This window comes from Wasmannia auropunctata, unplaced genomic scaffold (assembly GCF_000956235.1).
Source record: "Wasmannia auropunctata unplaced genomic scaffold, wasmannia.A_1.0 LD335898.1, whole genome shotgun sequence".
In the NCBI taxonomy this organism is placed as follows: domain Eukaryota; kingdom Metazoa; phylum Arthropoda; class Insecta; order Hymenoptera; family Formicidae; genus Wasmannia; species Wasmannia auropunctata.
Window position 1 is genome coordinate 27,730 of NW_012026992.1, and position 16,118 is coordinate 43,847.

At 44.4% G+C, this 16,118-nt stretch overlaps 1 protein-coding gene across 1 annotated transcript; it reads left to right on the forward strand.

Moving 5' to 3' along the window:
- The first annotated feature begins 3,008 nt into the window (after positions 1-3,008).
- On the forward strand, positions 3,009-14,744 carry LOC105455537 (protein decapentaplegic). Its single transcript, XM_011698928.1, has 3 exons — positions 3,009-3,098; positions 8,548-8,927; positions 13,711-14,744. The coding sequence occupies exons 2-3, from the start codon at positions 8,579-8,581 to the stop codon at positions 14,574-14,576; spliced, it is 1,215 nt and encodes a 404-aa protein (XP_011697230.1). The 5' UTR covers positions 3,009-3,098; positions 8,548-8,578; the 3' UTR covers positions 14,577-14,744.
- Positions 14,745-16,118: the final 1,374 nt, after the last annotated feature.

Sequence of the window (16,118 nt, forward strand, 5' to 3'; positions counted from 1 at the left end):
CACAATATACAATAATTTTTTTTATGATTTCTGTCGAAGAACACATTATAACAGACATATATATATGTGTGTGTGTTATAATATGTGAGAGATATTTATAATTCATAACTTCTATTAGAATTGTTTTGTATAAATTTATATAGTTTGCAGAAAATTACACAATATTCCCAATAATTAATAATAATCCTGAAATAATTCAAATGAGATTTCAGAAATTCTACTAATAAAATATTGGTAATATATATATATGTGAATTTCTTCTCACATTAATTAAATATAAGTATATGGATATTATCGAAACTGGACCATTATTACGTGATTACTTTTTTAATAAATATTCTAATATGTGTGATAAAAACATTATAATATATATAAATGGCTTTCTATTAGAAAAAGTATAAGTACATACATTTATGTTGTTTATGCGGAATTTTTACTATAAGATATATATTTGTAATTATGTGGAAGCACTTCCATTATTGCGTTCTTTCCAATTTCCTTAACTATATTATATTCTCGAAATTAATAACGACCATGTGACAATTATTGTAGCATTAGAGAATAGCTTTACAGACGTTTTGCCTTCCGCTAATCATCTGAATTTTATTTTCGCGATGATAAAACAATTTTGATTACAAGAAATTGTAAAGTCGTGACGGCACGTGACTTCCGCGCCCGAGACTATCGCTAAAACCGATTGCTCAAGAAGATATCCGGATTGATTTCGATTCTCCGAAAAGGTAAAAGACATTGAAACTGAACGACGGAATAGGGCTGGGGACCACCGCTCGCAGGCAAGCGAGTGAAAAGCGGGACGAAGAGGAGGACGTGGGAGGAGGAGAGGGCGAGTGCAAAGGGCGACGGGGAAAGGGAGGATACCCAACAGCGGCAGACTGGCTGGTGGAGCAAGTCCGTGCCGTCCGAGGTAGGTGCGAGCGAGGGACGACGACGTGTTCAGCGAGAGGAACAAGGACGAGGAAGTTTGCGCAGGAACGTCGCCGCGACGTCGCTGCGTAACGTTCCCGAGGGGAGATACGCGTCCTCGTTCCCTTATCTCCGCGCTTTACACACATGCCGGTTTCATCGTGCGAGACATTTAATTATATAATAATGAATGAATTTATATATATATATATATATATGCATATACAATGAATAAATAATATATGAACTCTCGCGCGAATTGTATACAGAAATTTTCCATTGAAAATTTTCGTCGCCGTCGCGACTCCGGATAGTGATTTCCATGTGACAGTTACTCCAATGTGATTTTAACCGAAAAAAAAACAACGTAAACAAACGTCGAACTTGTTTATCTCAATATGTATTTGTTGTGTTATTCAATATGCACACGCTGCAGCGGTGTAGCGAAACGCGGATAAAAGTCGTAATTTTGTTTGTCCGAGGAGGTACATACATCATCGTATTTACGAGATTGTCGACATCATATGTTCAGGTCATACACGGTACACGGGATGGATCTGATGTCGCACGTCGATCCGCGGATCAATGCGGAGGAGCAGAAGGGAGGGCGAAAAACGCAGGTGCCGCAGATATGCAGTGCGCGTGGAATGCACCGGGACTGCGGGCGTCGACGCGGCCGGTCCTGGAGTCGGCAGCCAGTGGGACGGCGAGTAGGGGAGGAAGGGAGGGAGGGAGGGGGGAGGGGGGGGCCCGCCGTAGAAAAGGAAGGGCTAGTAGAACGGAGCCTGGAGGCTGGAACGGGGTCCGGGCGAGGCGCACACGTTCGAACGCGGCCTTGCCTAAACCTCGATCGCGACAGCATTCGCATGCGCTTGCGGCTACGCGCGCGGGATATCCACCCGGGGGTTTTCCACCTGGGAACAGCTCGACTGCCGTGCGCGCCGTGCGCGTGTTTCGCGGACGACATCGCGCGACGTCGTCGAGGGAGGCGCAGGAGAGAAGAAGCGGGAGCGAGAGGAAGAAAAAAAAATAAGAGCAGAAGGAAAGCGAGAAGCGAGGAGATCGTCGCCGGAGTGCCCGCTCCGTTGGGCAGTGCTCCAAGTGCATCGCATCCCTGGCGGATACTCCGCCGATCGGCCGTCGGAGCAGCAGGTAGAAAATAGGAGGAAGCGAGCGAGCGCGGCGCGAAGGAGGAAAGGATCCGCGGCTGGAGTATATACATGCGCATCATCGTCGGTGTGGTGGAACTCGGCGGGGCCGGATTCCGCGTGCCCTGCGCGTAACGTAGGTGCGTGCATGCGCGCGTACGTGCGTACGTACGTTATATGTACGTGCGTGCGCGCGCGCGGGGACCTGTTGATAGGCCGCGCAGGTGTACGAAGGTGGGCCCCGTCCCCACTCTCTGCCTTCTCCTTCCCCCCGCCGCTACCGCGGACCGCCACCACCACCGCCACCGTCGCCGCCGCCGCCGCCACCGTCGTTGACGACGACGACGACGAGAGTACGAGACGAGAGCCGCGCGAGAGCCGCGAGAGGATTGAGAGGAGCACACTTTCGGTTTGACACGCAAGGCGCGTTATGACCGCCTGATCGACGAGAGAACATCTCGGTGGCACCGCGCCGCTCAGCCCGTCATCGGGGCCGGATGCCTTCGCCCGCTGCGTGGCTATACTCGCCGCGACGTCCGTATACGGTGCCGTGGAAAAAAACAGCGCGCCAGACCAGGAATTACAACAATCCCGTCGCGAGCGCGGATTTTGAGTGAGGAGAGCGCGCTCGCGCGCGCGCGCGCGTGTGTGTGGTGCGTGCAGGTGTGTTCGGTTGTGGTTGAGGTGAGTGTGCGCGTGCGTGCGCGAGAGAGAATCCATCGGGAGCTCGTCGTCGACGTCGAAGACGAGGATCGTCGTTTTTCCCTTCTCGGATTTTCCTCCCGCTGATTCCCTCGTCCCCCCACCCCCTCCCCCCGTTCCTCTTTCCTCCGATCGCGCGCGGGCCGTCCGATCGGCGCGGAACACCGGAGATAGTGTCCTCCTGAGTTTTTGCGTTGTGGACCGCGCGCACGCTTGAGTGGTGAACCAGCGGTGCGAGGTGAGGTTACGCCGTCTGTTGCAGCCGTGCTGGGCCCCGACCTGAGATGCCGTGGCTGCTCAAACTACGGACTCGCGATTAGTTAGGTGAGCAAAAACTGTCTCTCTTTCTCTCTCTCTCTCTCTCTACTCATGTGCGCAACGTTTCTCCCTCCATCTTTATCTTTCGAGCTTTTCTCCTGTTTTTTTTTATATGTGCTGTCTTCCTTTATTTCCTCTCTCTCTGTCTTTCTGTCTCTCTCTGCTACGCGACGCTCGCGACGCAGAGACTCGCGCGACCGCGAGATTCCTTCTTCTATTTCCTTTCTTTCCCATCGCGTCCCACCGCTCTACTCTCCGACCCACTTCTTCCTCGTGAGCCTCCTCAACCGTTGCCACCGCTCATTGTCGCCGCTGCCGCTACCCCGCCGCCGTCAGCCTGGCCCGATTATTTTAGACGATGACGCCTCGCCTCTACGCTGTATGTATGTGCCTCGCACGCGCTTCGGAGCACCGCGCCGCGCCGCCGACCTTATCCTTGTATATTCCAGCGCGCCGCATTCCAGAGCCGCTGGACAGCGGGCGCGCGCGCGCGCGCGCGCGAATGCGAATGCGAATGCGAATGCAAATCCGCTCGCGCGTCGGATAGGATGTTGTTTCCAGGTACATATATAGGAGGCGGCGCGTGCGGAGAACGACGGCGCGCGGTGGCGGTGGATTGTTTACCGCCTTCGTTCGCTTCGCCGTCGCCGTCGTTTCTCGCGGCCGCGCCGCGGCTCGGGTCTCCACACATCAAGTTTCCATCCATTGAGACTTGGAGAGAAGAGAAGGAGCTTGGCAACGGAAACTCCGCGGGCGGCGCAGTGAATTCCTACGAAATCGCCCCGCCGCCCATTAACGAACCCGCGGGGCTCGGTTCGGAGGGGTGGGAGGGGGGGAGAGGGAGGCCGTGCCGACGAGCGCGCGGCGCGGGTGGTCTTCCGAAAACGTACCGTCCGTGAACATCCGGGGAACACGGAGAACGTTTTCCCCCGTGCGCGCATACCTGGGCCCGGCCCGCCCGAAGAGAGAAAGACAGAGAGAGAGAGAGACCTCGGGATCGTTCTACGCGTTCTCATCTAATCCATCTCTACCGTCCCGGTGGTCGACGAGAGGCCGCACACTGGGGGCCCCCGTTGCCAGAGCGCGCGCGCGCGCACGCCTATGTGTTTATCCGCGCGCGCGGCAAGGCACCTTTTGCCGAGCCGCGCTCGCGCGCGCGCGCGCGCCCGCGCCCGTGCTCCGCGCCCACCATAATGCACCGCAAGGAATGCATGCGTGACGAGCCTTTTCCGCGCGAATGCGTCCATCGGTAAATTCATTGTCCTTGAAAAACAAGTTGGTCGCTACGAGAGAGGCGTTCACGAGGAAAGGATCTACATATTATTACCTAACGCGCAACGAGAGTCGCTCGGTAGGCTCGTGCTCCCGGTCGCCGCGCCGCGAGCCGCGAGGCAGCGCGGTCCAGCGCGCGCGAGAGGAGGCGGTGCGGCGGCGCGCGGCGGCGGCAGACAGCTTGGCTCTGGTCCTACCAACCTTTTCTGCCCCGTCTCTCTCTCTCTCGCTTTCTCTCTCTCTCTCTCTCTCTCTCTCTTTCTCTCTGCACGTTCGTGCTGCCAGGGACGCACGAGAGGACCGCGAGCCCTCGTGCCGCGGATGGGCCGAAGCGATCGTGGTATCCCACCGAGCGAGTATATGTATGTATAAACCGCCATATTGTATCCCGCTGTCATCTGCTAAGCCCGCGAGCGAAGACGCGCGTTCGACGCAAATCGGAGTCCGATCGATTCTACGCGTCGCGATCGAACGCGATAATTCATCTCGTGTTCACCCGCTCCTTCCTTTCCCTCTCTTACTAGTGCAATCGTCGAGCGTACATTGATTTACGAACACATTGAGGAAACAGTTATACACGTGTATAAAAATAAAATGTTTGGAAAATGAGGATGAGAGAAAATGAAGAAGAATGAGAAAAGAAATATCTATCAGTTAACGATGATACACTTTAGACCAGATGATACTTTATACGTATGAGTTTCAAATGGCTCGCCGTATACAGCGGAAGAAAGATCTTTCATTCTGCGTCCTCTTTTTCCAGATATAAAAGTAACACCCCGGAAAAAGGGAATTATTAGACTTAATTAGCGTGCGTGTAGCATCGCTGTTAATGAGAACACCGCGGTGCGTGCACGGGAGCGCCGAGAGAGCTCGTGTGCCGCAGCACACTTGTGTTTTGTAAAACCTAAGAAGAGAAAAATATGCGTGTTCAATTACGAGAAGTGGTATTTTGCCAATAATGTATCTCCTTAATGCATATTCATTACGTATTATGATTCATTCGAATGCCTCGCGTTTTTCCGCGATTCAATTTCACGCCGTTTATTTAAGACGTTTCTATTACGAGGGCACCTCGCTTCTCTCGTTCGACACACAAAGGTATATATCTCGCAATCCAGCTCCCTCGCATTTAATCGCGTGCGAATCATTTTTGCCCAATCAATGACTAATTTCCGACGTTGAGCTTGCAACGCTGCCGATCTCAGTTAATTTTGACGATTTGTTTAATATTCACTTTAAAAGCGCTACTTTATCGCAATTCTTGTAGAAGTAAAAGTCCAAAATTTCACGCCGGAATGCTGCATTACGTATCTTTATATTACTCTTTTCTTTATAATGTAATTTCTGTAATTTTTCACGCTCTTAATCGGACGATGTCATAGAGGGAGCATTAAAATTAGATTCAAATTAGAAAATCACTGTGCGAAAGATACTTGTTTTCGCCTCGCGACCGGCAATATCGCAGAGAGTCCTGGCAGGGTGTCTGCGACACGATAATCTATTCTGTGGCGTAACGCCACGGAGGAAGGCGTTCGCCGATCTCACAGCATTTTACATTGAATGAAATCGAGAGTGTGTGATCAGAGGGCGAGGGGAGGAAGGGGCGGCGGAGCTCGGCAAGGGAGGGGAAGGGGACACATATCCGTTCAGCATCCACCGATAATGCGCGAGCGAGTCGCGCGGAGCGCATAAATATTCCGCCTTTGAGAAACGCGTGTGTGCGCGCGCGCGCGCGCGCTTAAAATCGCGGATAAAACCAGTTTCGACCGGCGGAACTCTACCGTTAATGTACGCGGCAAGTATGTCACAACATTGTGCGATCGATTCCGAAATTATTACCGAAGCCCGCGAGCCGCTCCGTAACCGGCTCGTAACTCGCGAGTCCGCCGCGGCGGCGAGTCACGGCTCTCCGGACGGCGCGAGCGAGTCGTGATTTTTTGGAAGCGCCGATCTTTCTCCAGAGGATTACGCCCTCGGGGTTGTAAATTATTGCGCGCGTTTTTTAACTCGGGGTGACTCGGTTAAAATGACGAGGAAAAAAAAAGGCAGGCGAGTGAGATAGCTCGTTTTGACATTACGCTGTCAAGTCCATCGCGTTTAAGTTCTCTGATCGGAATTTATCGCGATTATACACCCTCGTTGACTGGATTTTAATGTAGAAAAAATCCAGTATTCACCAATATAAAAATTTCATATTTTTTTATTAATATAAAAAATTCAATATTTTAAACGAATTGTTTATGTAGGTACGTTCTTATAATACGATTGATATTTAGTGTCTTCAGTTTACCATTCATTTGTTCCAACCCCTAAAATCGCACCAAAAACTCGAAAAAGTTTTGCATAGATTGATGTTGACAAACCATTATGCACTACGTTTAAATCCCGACTTGTCGTCTATTTATCAAACCGTTATATGTGATATTTAAACTCTACAGGCTATACTTATTGTAAAACATTCGCATGCATGTTTTATGCGCCTTTTTTGCGTGCTTTACTCACGCTTGTATTGTTACTAATAATAGAGCATATCAATCTGCAGAGTACAAGCTAGCTATTAAGTTATTAAATCTAGTAAGAAGTAATCGTGCTCAACTGGACATGCACTCTCAATTGAATATCGGTTTAATCAGTAGCAAAAGGTGACTGTAATAAAAGGTGAATGTATCTCGAGTAGGTAATAAACAATAATATAATTGTGATATAAAAAGAAATTTATACAATTATTCGCGCGATCATATCTCTCTGTATTTTCCGTTAATTTGTTCGTCTAATCTACGAGGCCTCGAAGGTATTTTCGAATCACCGTATATAAGATCGTAAAAAACAAATCCGCTCGAGAGTAAGAGAAAGCGATTACTTTGAAACAGAGCCTGATTCGACGAATCCCTCCACATCTATTGGCGGGCCCAGGAACCGATGGCCAATCGGATCAGATCCTGGACCTGCTCTTCCTCCGCTTTAATGCTGACTCAGAGTCATTATGCAGCCCCGCCGAGTTAAAATTTTCGATATAATCTTCGCTGTACCTCGGGAGATTTCGGAAGTTAAATTGAACCAAATGAAATTTGCGCCACGTTTCTTTTTCACGTGTTCAAAACCGTCGTGGAAATTAGCGTAGGATTAGTTAACTTCGCTAAATTTCGTAGCACTTTGACGTGCATAAATTTTTATTCAAAATTTGTTCTATAATTGAAAAATTTATTGGACACAATTTTTTTTCTCGCTTATATCCCTCGTTGATGTTTCAATTTTACGTGATTTTTTTGCAGTTTTTTGTGTATAAAAAATAAGAAAGAAATTTTAATTGAAATTTTCCATGAAGAAGTAAACCTATTTTCGAGTAAACCCAATATTTCACTTCACAGGTGCATTGCATGATTCGTCGCTTTCGTATTGGCTGTTTAATGCAACCAATTACCTCTGGGATTATAATTTATCTCTCTGAGGAAAGGTTGCTCCATCCCTTCCCTAAAATTCTTTAGACCGTAGTGCATTCCCTAATGTACACCTCAGTCCTGCTGTCGTCCTGCTAGGTAAAAGGTGCCTCTTCTAGTATCTGTCAGTGACTCCCTTGTAGGAGACAAGCTGGTATTCGACTCACTTCGAAATCGACTGTAAGAACGTTCTAATATCACTTCTTTCGTACAAAACCAGGAAATTCGTAAGAAATAAAAGTATCACGATTAAAATTAACAAACATTACCACGATCGCGCGTGACGTTGATCGTTCCATAATCTTACGTAATGCAATGCTTATTTATAATTTCGCGGCGTACGTTTAATAATATCGAATAACGGAGTTTTATCCTGTAGATTTTCGGTCTAGAACTTCTAGACCGAAAATCAATCTATAGAAGTTCTAGACTGAAGATCAATCTAGTGTTTCTTTTCGAGAAGAAACATAAAGTATCAGACTACGCATTGGAGATTATATAGAATATTCAATTAGAATGAAACGAATTAAAATTAAAATTAGTCGATTGATCAAATTCTAATCTTGCATTTGCAGTCTTCATCTCCAATACGTAGTCTGATAGACTACTTAAGAAAGATCTTTTTTTTTTATGAAGTATAGGAGCTAATTTGGAACTCAGAATCTACATGATCCAATTCGTGCAGCATTCAGTCGACAAAATGACAATCTTTTTTAACACGTTTTTTCTTTTCGTGCTTCCAGGGAGGTAACGTAAGTGAGTGACGACGTCACGATGCGCATGTCGCTGCCGGGGTTAGTGCTCGTGGCAGCAGTCACGCTGCTGGCAAGTGCGATTTGTAACGCGGAGATGCTCCTATCACACATCGACACGGACACGGCCACATCATCGTCGTCGTATCACTTGGAGACGAAGGATCGCGAAAAGCAGATAGCCGTGACGAAGGCCACCCTGCTCACCGTCATGGGCTTAACGGAGAGACCGAGGCCGCAAGGTCGGACCCACATCCCACGTTCCCTCAGGGATCTTCACGTCCGCCAGAATACCATCAGAAGCACGGACATCGCGAAGCCGGGCCTTCACGTGCGATCGGCCAACACCGTTCGTTCGTTCCCACACATCGGTAAGTTGGACTACGTCAGCTGGGTGTATTATGGATTGGGCGAGAAGATAACTCTCACATAATTTTAGAAAATCGAATACTGAAGATTAACACTTAACTTTCAGTAAAGTCGAATTCCGACGCACGATAACGCACGCAATGTTTTTTTTTTCACGATACATATTAGGCCATTTTTTCTCATTTTTAATCATTTTTTAAATTTTATTAATATGATATAAAATATTATTTAACCTATTATGTACGTAACGTGCGCGAAACGGTAATTATTGACGAGAAAATCATTTTGGATATTGTACCTTTTACAAAGTATGATAGATTAAATCTACACGGAAAAAATGATATAATAAAAATGTTATAATAATGTTAATTTAATTGAAAATAATTTTTGTGCGCTATGGTAGATTAAATCTACACGGAAGAAATAATATGTTATAACAATGTTAATCTAATTGCAAATCATTTTTGTTAATTCTATAACAGTATTGACAAAACTTGATTAATAATGTTTACTTGGTAATATTTTATTAGATTAAATCTTGAAGTGATAGAAGATTGCTCTTTTTATCTGCTTTCTGTTTTCGAAACGACTTAAGTCTATGGGTGCGGTCCACTTGACGCTACAAATGCTTCGAAGCATTTGATTGACTTATCAGAAGAAAGAATTTCTATACTAAATGATCAATCGAAAAATGCTCCGAAGCATTTGTAATATCAAACTGACCGTATAGTCTATAATGTCTATATCTTTACCGGCACAGTATACGAATTTATACAAACAATGGAATAACGTTACAAAACAGAATTCAATAAATTCTGTAAAGTTATACTATATTTTGAGCACACTAGTATAAACAAAATTTTTCAGATGTATGTAAATGAGCAAAAATTGTAATCATAACGGACTCACAAAATCGAGTTATTTTTTAACGATTTGTTTTTTTGACGGAGCTTCGATTCTGATGTATGCACATTAATATCTAGATGTTGCGCTTCTGAATGAGATATATTCTGATATCTAGAGTTTGCGCTATCATATCCTAAAATTCCTAAAACGTATAAACATATGCACAAAATCGATTCTATCGATACGTTTGAATAAACACAGGAGTCTTTACCTGTGCATTCGCGAATCGTGAATCATTGAACGATGGTGAGAACTAGCGAGTTGGAATTCGTAATTCGAAAACAGGTTGGCGACTCTTTCGACTCTCAGTGAAAGTGCAGTAGTAAACGGAATGTGCAATGTTGCACTCGTTATCAATCGTCATTCCTTCTGCATCTCGTCGGCAAACGTGAATGACAAATTTTCGAACTGTAAGGACTCAATAATTCCGTACTTTTTTTTTACATGTCGCTGTCGATACGTCATTTCTCTCCCTCGAACGCCGTTATGCGACTGTGCGATTTTGCAGATCACATTTCTGGGATCACTCGCTTTTGCGTCAATAACAAGTTAAATAATGTCATAAATAACGTTCGCACGTTATATTGCCCGTATTAAAAAGAATTTGAAATTACGAATCTTGAAATGGCAAGCTTGATGTAAATACGAAGCATTGACTGATTTATATATGAATTATATAATTGTCATCTACACTGATAATAATTCTACGATGTATGAACAATATTCTTCTCCTTCGCTTTATTTATACGAATCTCTTAGTCACGCAGTAATTTCGGGAAGGCATTATTCCATAAATTACAGGTTTACGTTAAGCATAACTGACGTAATTAGCCTGATTGGCATAATTGTAGGCATTAAGGTTTATTCCAAGCCGCTGTGCAAGAAAGACGTGTGTGATCCTTTCTCCTTATTAGAAAAAATCCACATTATTATTCAGCGAAAATAATGTCATAAAAGAACTTTATATGTAAAACTTCATATTCAAGGGGAGGGTACGAATCTCTTCTTTCAGAAGATTTCACAATTTAATTAATTACGTGGATAATATATATCTTCCGTGATTTTGAATAGAAATCCATATAAAATCTGCAGCTCCCTTTTTTCAGAATAGCAGACGAACGGTTGCAAGTGGAAAATACGCTGCTACCTTTGTCGAAATATTTTTTCTCTTCTCAAAAGGAGATAGCGATTTAGGCCTCCTAATTGACTCTTCAGAATACTTCGTTCCACGAGTTTGGGGACGTCTGCGAGTGTAATGCATTACCTTCGCGCGACCTCGCCTCCTGCGTGAAAAGGAGAAGAATGGCATTCGAACGATTTTATGGTTGTTCAACCGACAAAGGGGCTCTTCGACCACGGTGATTGCCGGGGAACGTGCCGTGGGTTCCGCACTCGAGTGCGTCCTACGGGGTGCCTCGACGAAACAAAAGAAAAAGGGACCCTATATAGCTCCTTACACGCTCTATGTGAGTGTATTATCGCTCGATGATGAGATCGCCTTGGAATGCCCGAAGGCACTCTCCGAGAGCCCGCCCGGTATCTTTTGCTCTCAGGAGGTCCACAGCTTCCGTCCCAATGATTCACATCCGGATATTAGCTTAGGTATAGGTCGGCGTTCTTTGCCGATTGTTCTTCGAATCTCGTGTCGTTATACCGCGGAACGTAGCCGTTTTAAAACGGATTCCGAAGCTAAACATTGGAACAGTAAAAGCGCTTACGCGGGATGATATAACGTAGGAGAAAGTGCCGAGAGAGCAATCAGGGAAGATGCGCAACGAGAAAGCGACCGGGCATATCGCGAGATATCCGTCCTGACAAATCATTTTGATAAAAATGTATCCGGTATCCGTATTTCACATATCCGTATTTCGAAGCCCAAATCGTAAGTTCCATGAACGTGTTGCTTTTATTGTCACAGATATCATTTTCGTGTGTCTTTGTCGTGAAAATCAGCTGGGCTCATTGAGACCATATCGCTTTCTTTGAATAAACGTGAGAAAATAGATAAAATTCCTAACATACTCATATTTCATTAACCATTGAGAAAGTCCCCCGACGACAGTGTTTAATGATACGATGCGTGTATCTCCGATTATTCGACACTTTCCAATTGTTCAATTCTCAATGGTTAATAAAACGTGAGTTATTAGGAATTTTATCACGTTTATTAAAAAACGTCGAGAGACGACAGTGTTTAATGATATGATGCGTATATATCTCCGATTATTCGACACTTTCCAATTGTTCAGTCCTCAATGGTTAATAAAATATGAGTATGTTAGGAATTTTATCTACCTTTTCACATTTATCATGAAAATTTGCAAGTAAAATCCGATGACATTTCAAGCGTAGTGTACATGGCACTGACAGTATACATGCTGAAAGGAACGCTCATGTTGTATTTTGTTTACAAACGACATTATTCCAATACTTTAAAGATTACGTGTGCATATCTTTCAGGCACGTTCTTATGACAAGTCTATCAGTATTACACCATTTTATATTATTTTATATTAGCCATTAAAAAATTGAAGCTCTAATATATTGTCGATAAATTTAAGATAATATTTTAAATGATTAAATAATTAAAGAATATATAATTTAGGAAACACATCGAAAAAAAATGCAGTTTTCATGATTATATGATCAACTATCTGTTGAAAGACATTCCTATCGGATGAAATCAGATAAGAATTAGATGTGTTATAATTATAATAATATAATATTCTATAATATTTTAATTTATTGAACATATATTGTTGCACATAAGAAAATAAACATGACAATACTTTCGTAATTTATTCAATCTATACTCTTGGTGAGCTGTTTGTTTCTATAAATATCAGTTTGAAGACGAGAGGGCGACACAAAAATTTAGATCGAATTATATATAAAACACTAACAAGAAGCTCTTTGATATTTCTACTGCTTTGCTTCCACGGAAATTGCTAGATTCTGCGTATGTAGCATGCTGACCGCGCTGTTGGGTATGCGTGCGCGTGTGCGTGTGTGTATGTTGGGATTCAGCGACGTCTTACGAAATTTACATACGCATTACAACTGCGTCTATACGGCTGTCCGCTGCATCCACTGTGTTTTCGAGTCGTTTCCGAGGAACAACTGCGTCGTAACGTTCAACGTTATTAGCTATTTTCGTAGAAGCGTAGAACTTAAATTACGCACGCTCGCGTCGTGCGTCGTAAAATATTCGCGCGGGTCACGCGAATGGAAAAATTATTATTCCGCGCGGCACTCCTTTATTAATAAATGTCGTAAGATAATAAACACGTCTGATAAATTCGCCGACACGACAAACAGGAAATTTAAAGAGTCACCTCTGAATTTCTAAGCAGCACCTTCTCACAAAATCCATGATTTATTATTCATTCGCCTATGAGGTAACATGCTCGAGAAATGTTTGAGTTTTTTTTCCTGAAAAGCGAAAAGTCTAAAGACGTGGATTCTACTTTGAGATGATTATTTTTTTGTCTGCATTATATTTTTAATCCATTAATCGTTTGATGAATTAAAAATAAAATTTCTATTTACTTTAAACTTTTACTAAAAAAAAAATTAAGTTTTAGTTTCTCTGATATTACATAAACATTAAAACTTTCTTTTTTACTAAAAGTTTAAATTTTTCAGGATGAAACTCATTAATTATATTTCTCTTTCTGTATCTTATATGTATATATAAAACTTATATAAAATATTTTTGATTTAATGTCTAATATTAGATCCGTTAATATTAGATATCTGTTTAATATTATCTATCTTTGTTAAGAGTTATCTTTGTTTACATCTCTATTATCTTAGTTTACACGAGCCTTCTCGCGCGATATATCTTTATTAACAACCATCTCTATTCTTTCTTTCCAGAGAGCGAGTTGGACCACAAGTTCCAATCTCCGAATCGTTTCCGGTTGTCCTTCGACCTGAGCAGGGTACCTGTCGGCGAGACGTTGCAGGCGGCGGAATTGAGCCTGTCGCGCGTCGCAGTGGCGGACGCCGAGAATATAAGCGCGAAGCACAAGCGCGGCCGGATACTGGTGTACGACATAATACGGCCCGGCCGCAAGGGCCACAGCAAGCCGATACTGCGGCTGATCGACAGCAAGGTGATCGACATGACGAAGAACGCCACGATCAGTCTGGACGTGCATCCGGCCGTGGTGAGATGGATGGGTAGCCATCAGAATAATCACGGGCTGCTGGTGCACGTGACCGGTACGCTCGCCCGCACGCGGGAGCACGTGCGGCTGAAACGGTCCGTCGACGAGCACAAGGACGCGTGGGTGGTGAATCGGCCGATGCTCTACGCGTACATGGACGACGGCCGTTACGGGATGGCATCCGCGGAACGGATAATGGACCGGCGGGCCAGGCGGGGGACCCCCTCGGGGCGGAAGAACCGGCGGAAGGACGGCCGCGAGAATTGCCGGCGACATCCGCTCTACGTCGACTTCGCGGACGTCGGCTGGAACGATTGGATCGTCGCGCCGCCCGGATACGACGCCTTCTACTGCCACGGTGATTGCCCGTTTCCTCTGGCGGACCATCTGAACTCGACGAATCACGCGATCGTGCAGACCCTCGTTTACTCGACCAAGCCGAGCATGGTGCCGAAGGCGTGTTGCGTGCCGACCGCGCTCAGCTCGATATCAATGCTCTATCTGGACGAGGAGAATAAGGTAGTGCTGAAGAACTATCAGGACATGGCAGTCCTCGGATGCGGCTGCCGTTGAGTCTCCGATGATTTTTCATACTACCTTGTTTTCCGTGTTTAGGAGAGCATCATCTCACTGAGCGAGAAGAATAAGGTAATGTTGAACCGTTCCAGGCAGCACCATTTCCAAAATCGGGGCGTAGGACGTCTTAAAGGCGTCACTTAAATGTTCTTTTAGACATCATAAGACGTTTTTAAAGCCGTAATCACACTAGCGATTTAGATTGAGATTGGATTGGGATTTGACCGATCAAAGCAAAATTCGCTAAACTTAATATTAGTTTTCTTCTTTTGATTGGTCAAATTCCAGTTCAATCTCAATCTCAGTCGCTAGTGTGATTACGGCTTAACATGTCTTATGTCTCGATTTTGGACATGCATACTGTCTGGGTTCAGGATATGACGGTCGGATATGCAGCTGCTGCTGAAGCCCCCTCTGACTACAGTCTCTTTTGATCGACGGCACGCGAGACACATCGAAGAACGATTGCCAAAAACGTGAAATGACGTGGAAGGATGAAGAAACAACAAAAAAAAAGATAAAGAGATATTTAACCTGCGTGCTGTAGGTCGACTCTCACGATTTTGCATGTGCTCGCCGCCACTTTTACGGTCTTGAGTAAGGGTGAAACGCCGCACACGAGTGTGCAAGCAATGTAAATTGCATGTTGTTAAAGAGAAAAGGACAGATTAATCGTCAAAGTGCATGATAAATATATAATCTGTTGCTGGACATGACGATGCTAGATAATACGAACGATAATAAAATAGGGATAAACGCGGATATCATGTTGCTATTTGGAGGTAACGTGAACGAGATTTTGGAAGCATTTATTATTACGTCGAGAGGAAGGTTTTTTTTTGTAAAATTATTTATGCAAAGTTATCGTGAAGATTGCCATTTGTATTGAACGTCAAAGGTCAAATTTTTTTATTGTAAAATAATCGGAACCAATCTTTTTCTGTTTTGTATCACCACAATGTCTATACTATTTCTAATGTGCGAAAATGGAAATGCGATTTCGTTTTCTTGTGCGATCACGTAGTCACGTGGCAAATGCGAGTATTAGCGGGAAACAGTATGAGAGAAAGATTGAGAAGTAATCAGCTGACTTAAAATGAAGGAAGTGGACTGCGGATAGATTCGCTGTGTGATTAAAAGATATCGCTTTTATTGAATTTCGATAGATCAGTTCTAAATGGAGGCTTGTTACAGTAGCCTTTGACTCTAACCGAAGATATGCGACGATCGGTGTAGTTCTGTTAATCACAGTAAATTCCTTCTTTCTTTCTCAAGTAGAATTTTTCTCTTGAGTAGAATCTCTCTGTTCTTTGAGATCGCCGAAATCGAGTTATCCTTCTGAAATATCTGAGCTATCAATTTGAAATCTCGTCGATCCTCACTTTCGCTCCAATGGCATATGACTACAATGCAATGGTTACGTGGCGTTACGTGCAATGTAAGAGGCAGAGAAAAATTTGAGTTTACAGAAGGGCAGAGCCGTCTCGAGAGATAGAGAGCTTCTACTGCGATTAACGGAGTTAGCTGGGCGTGAGGATG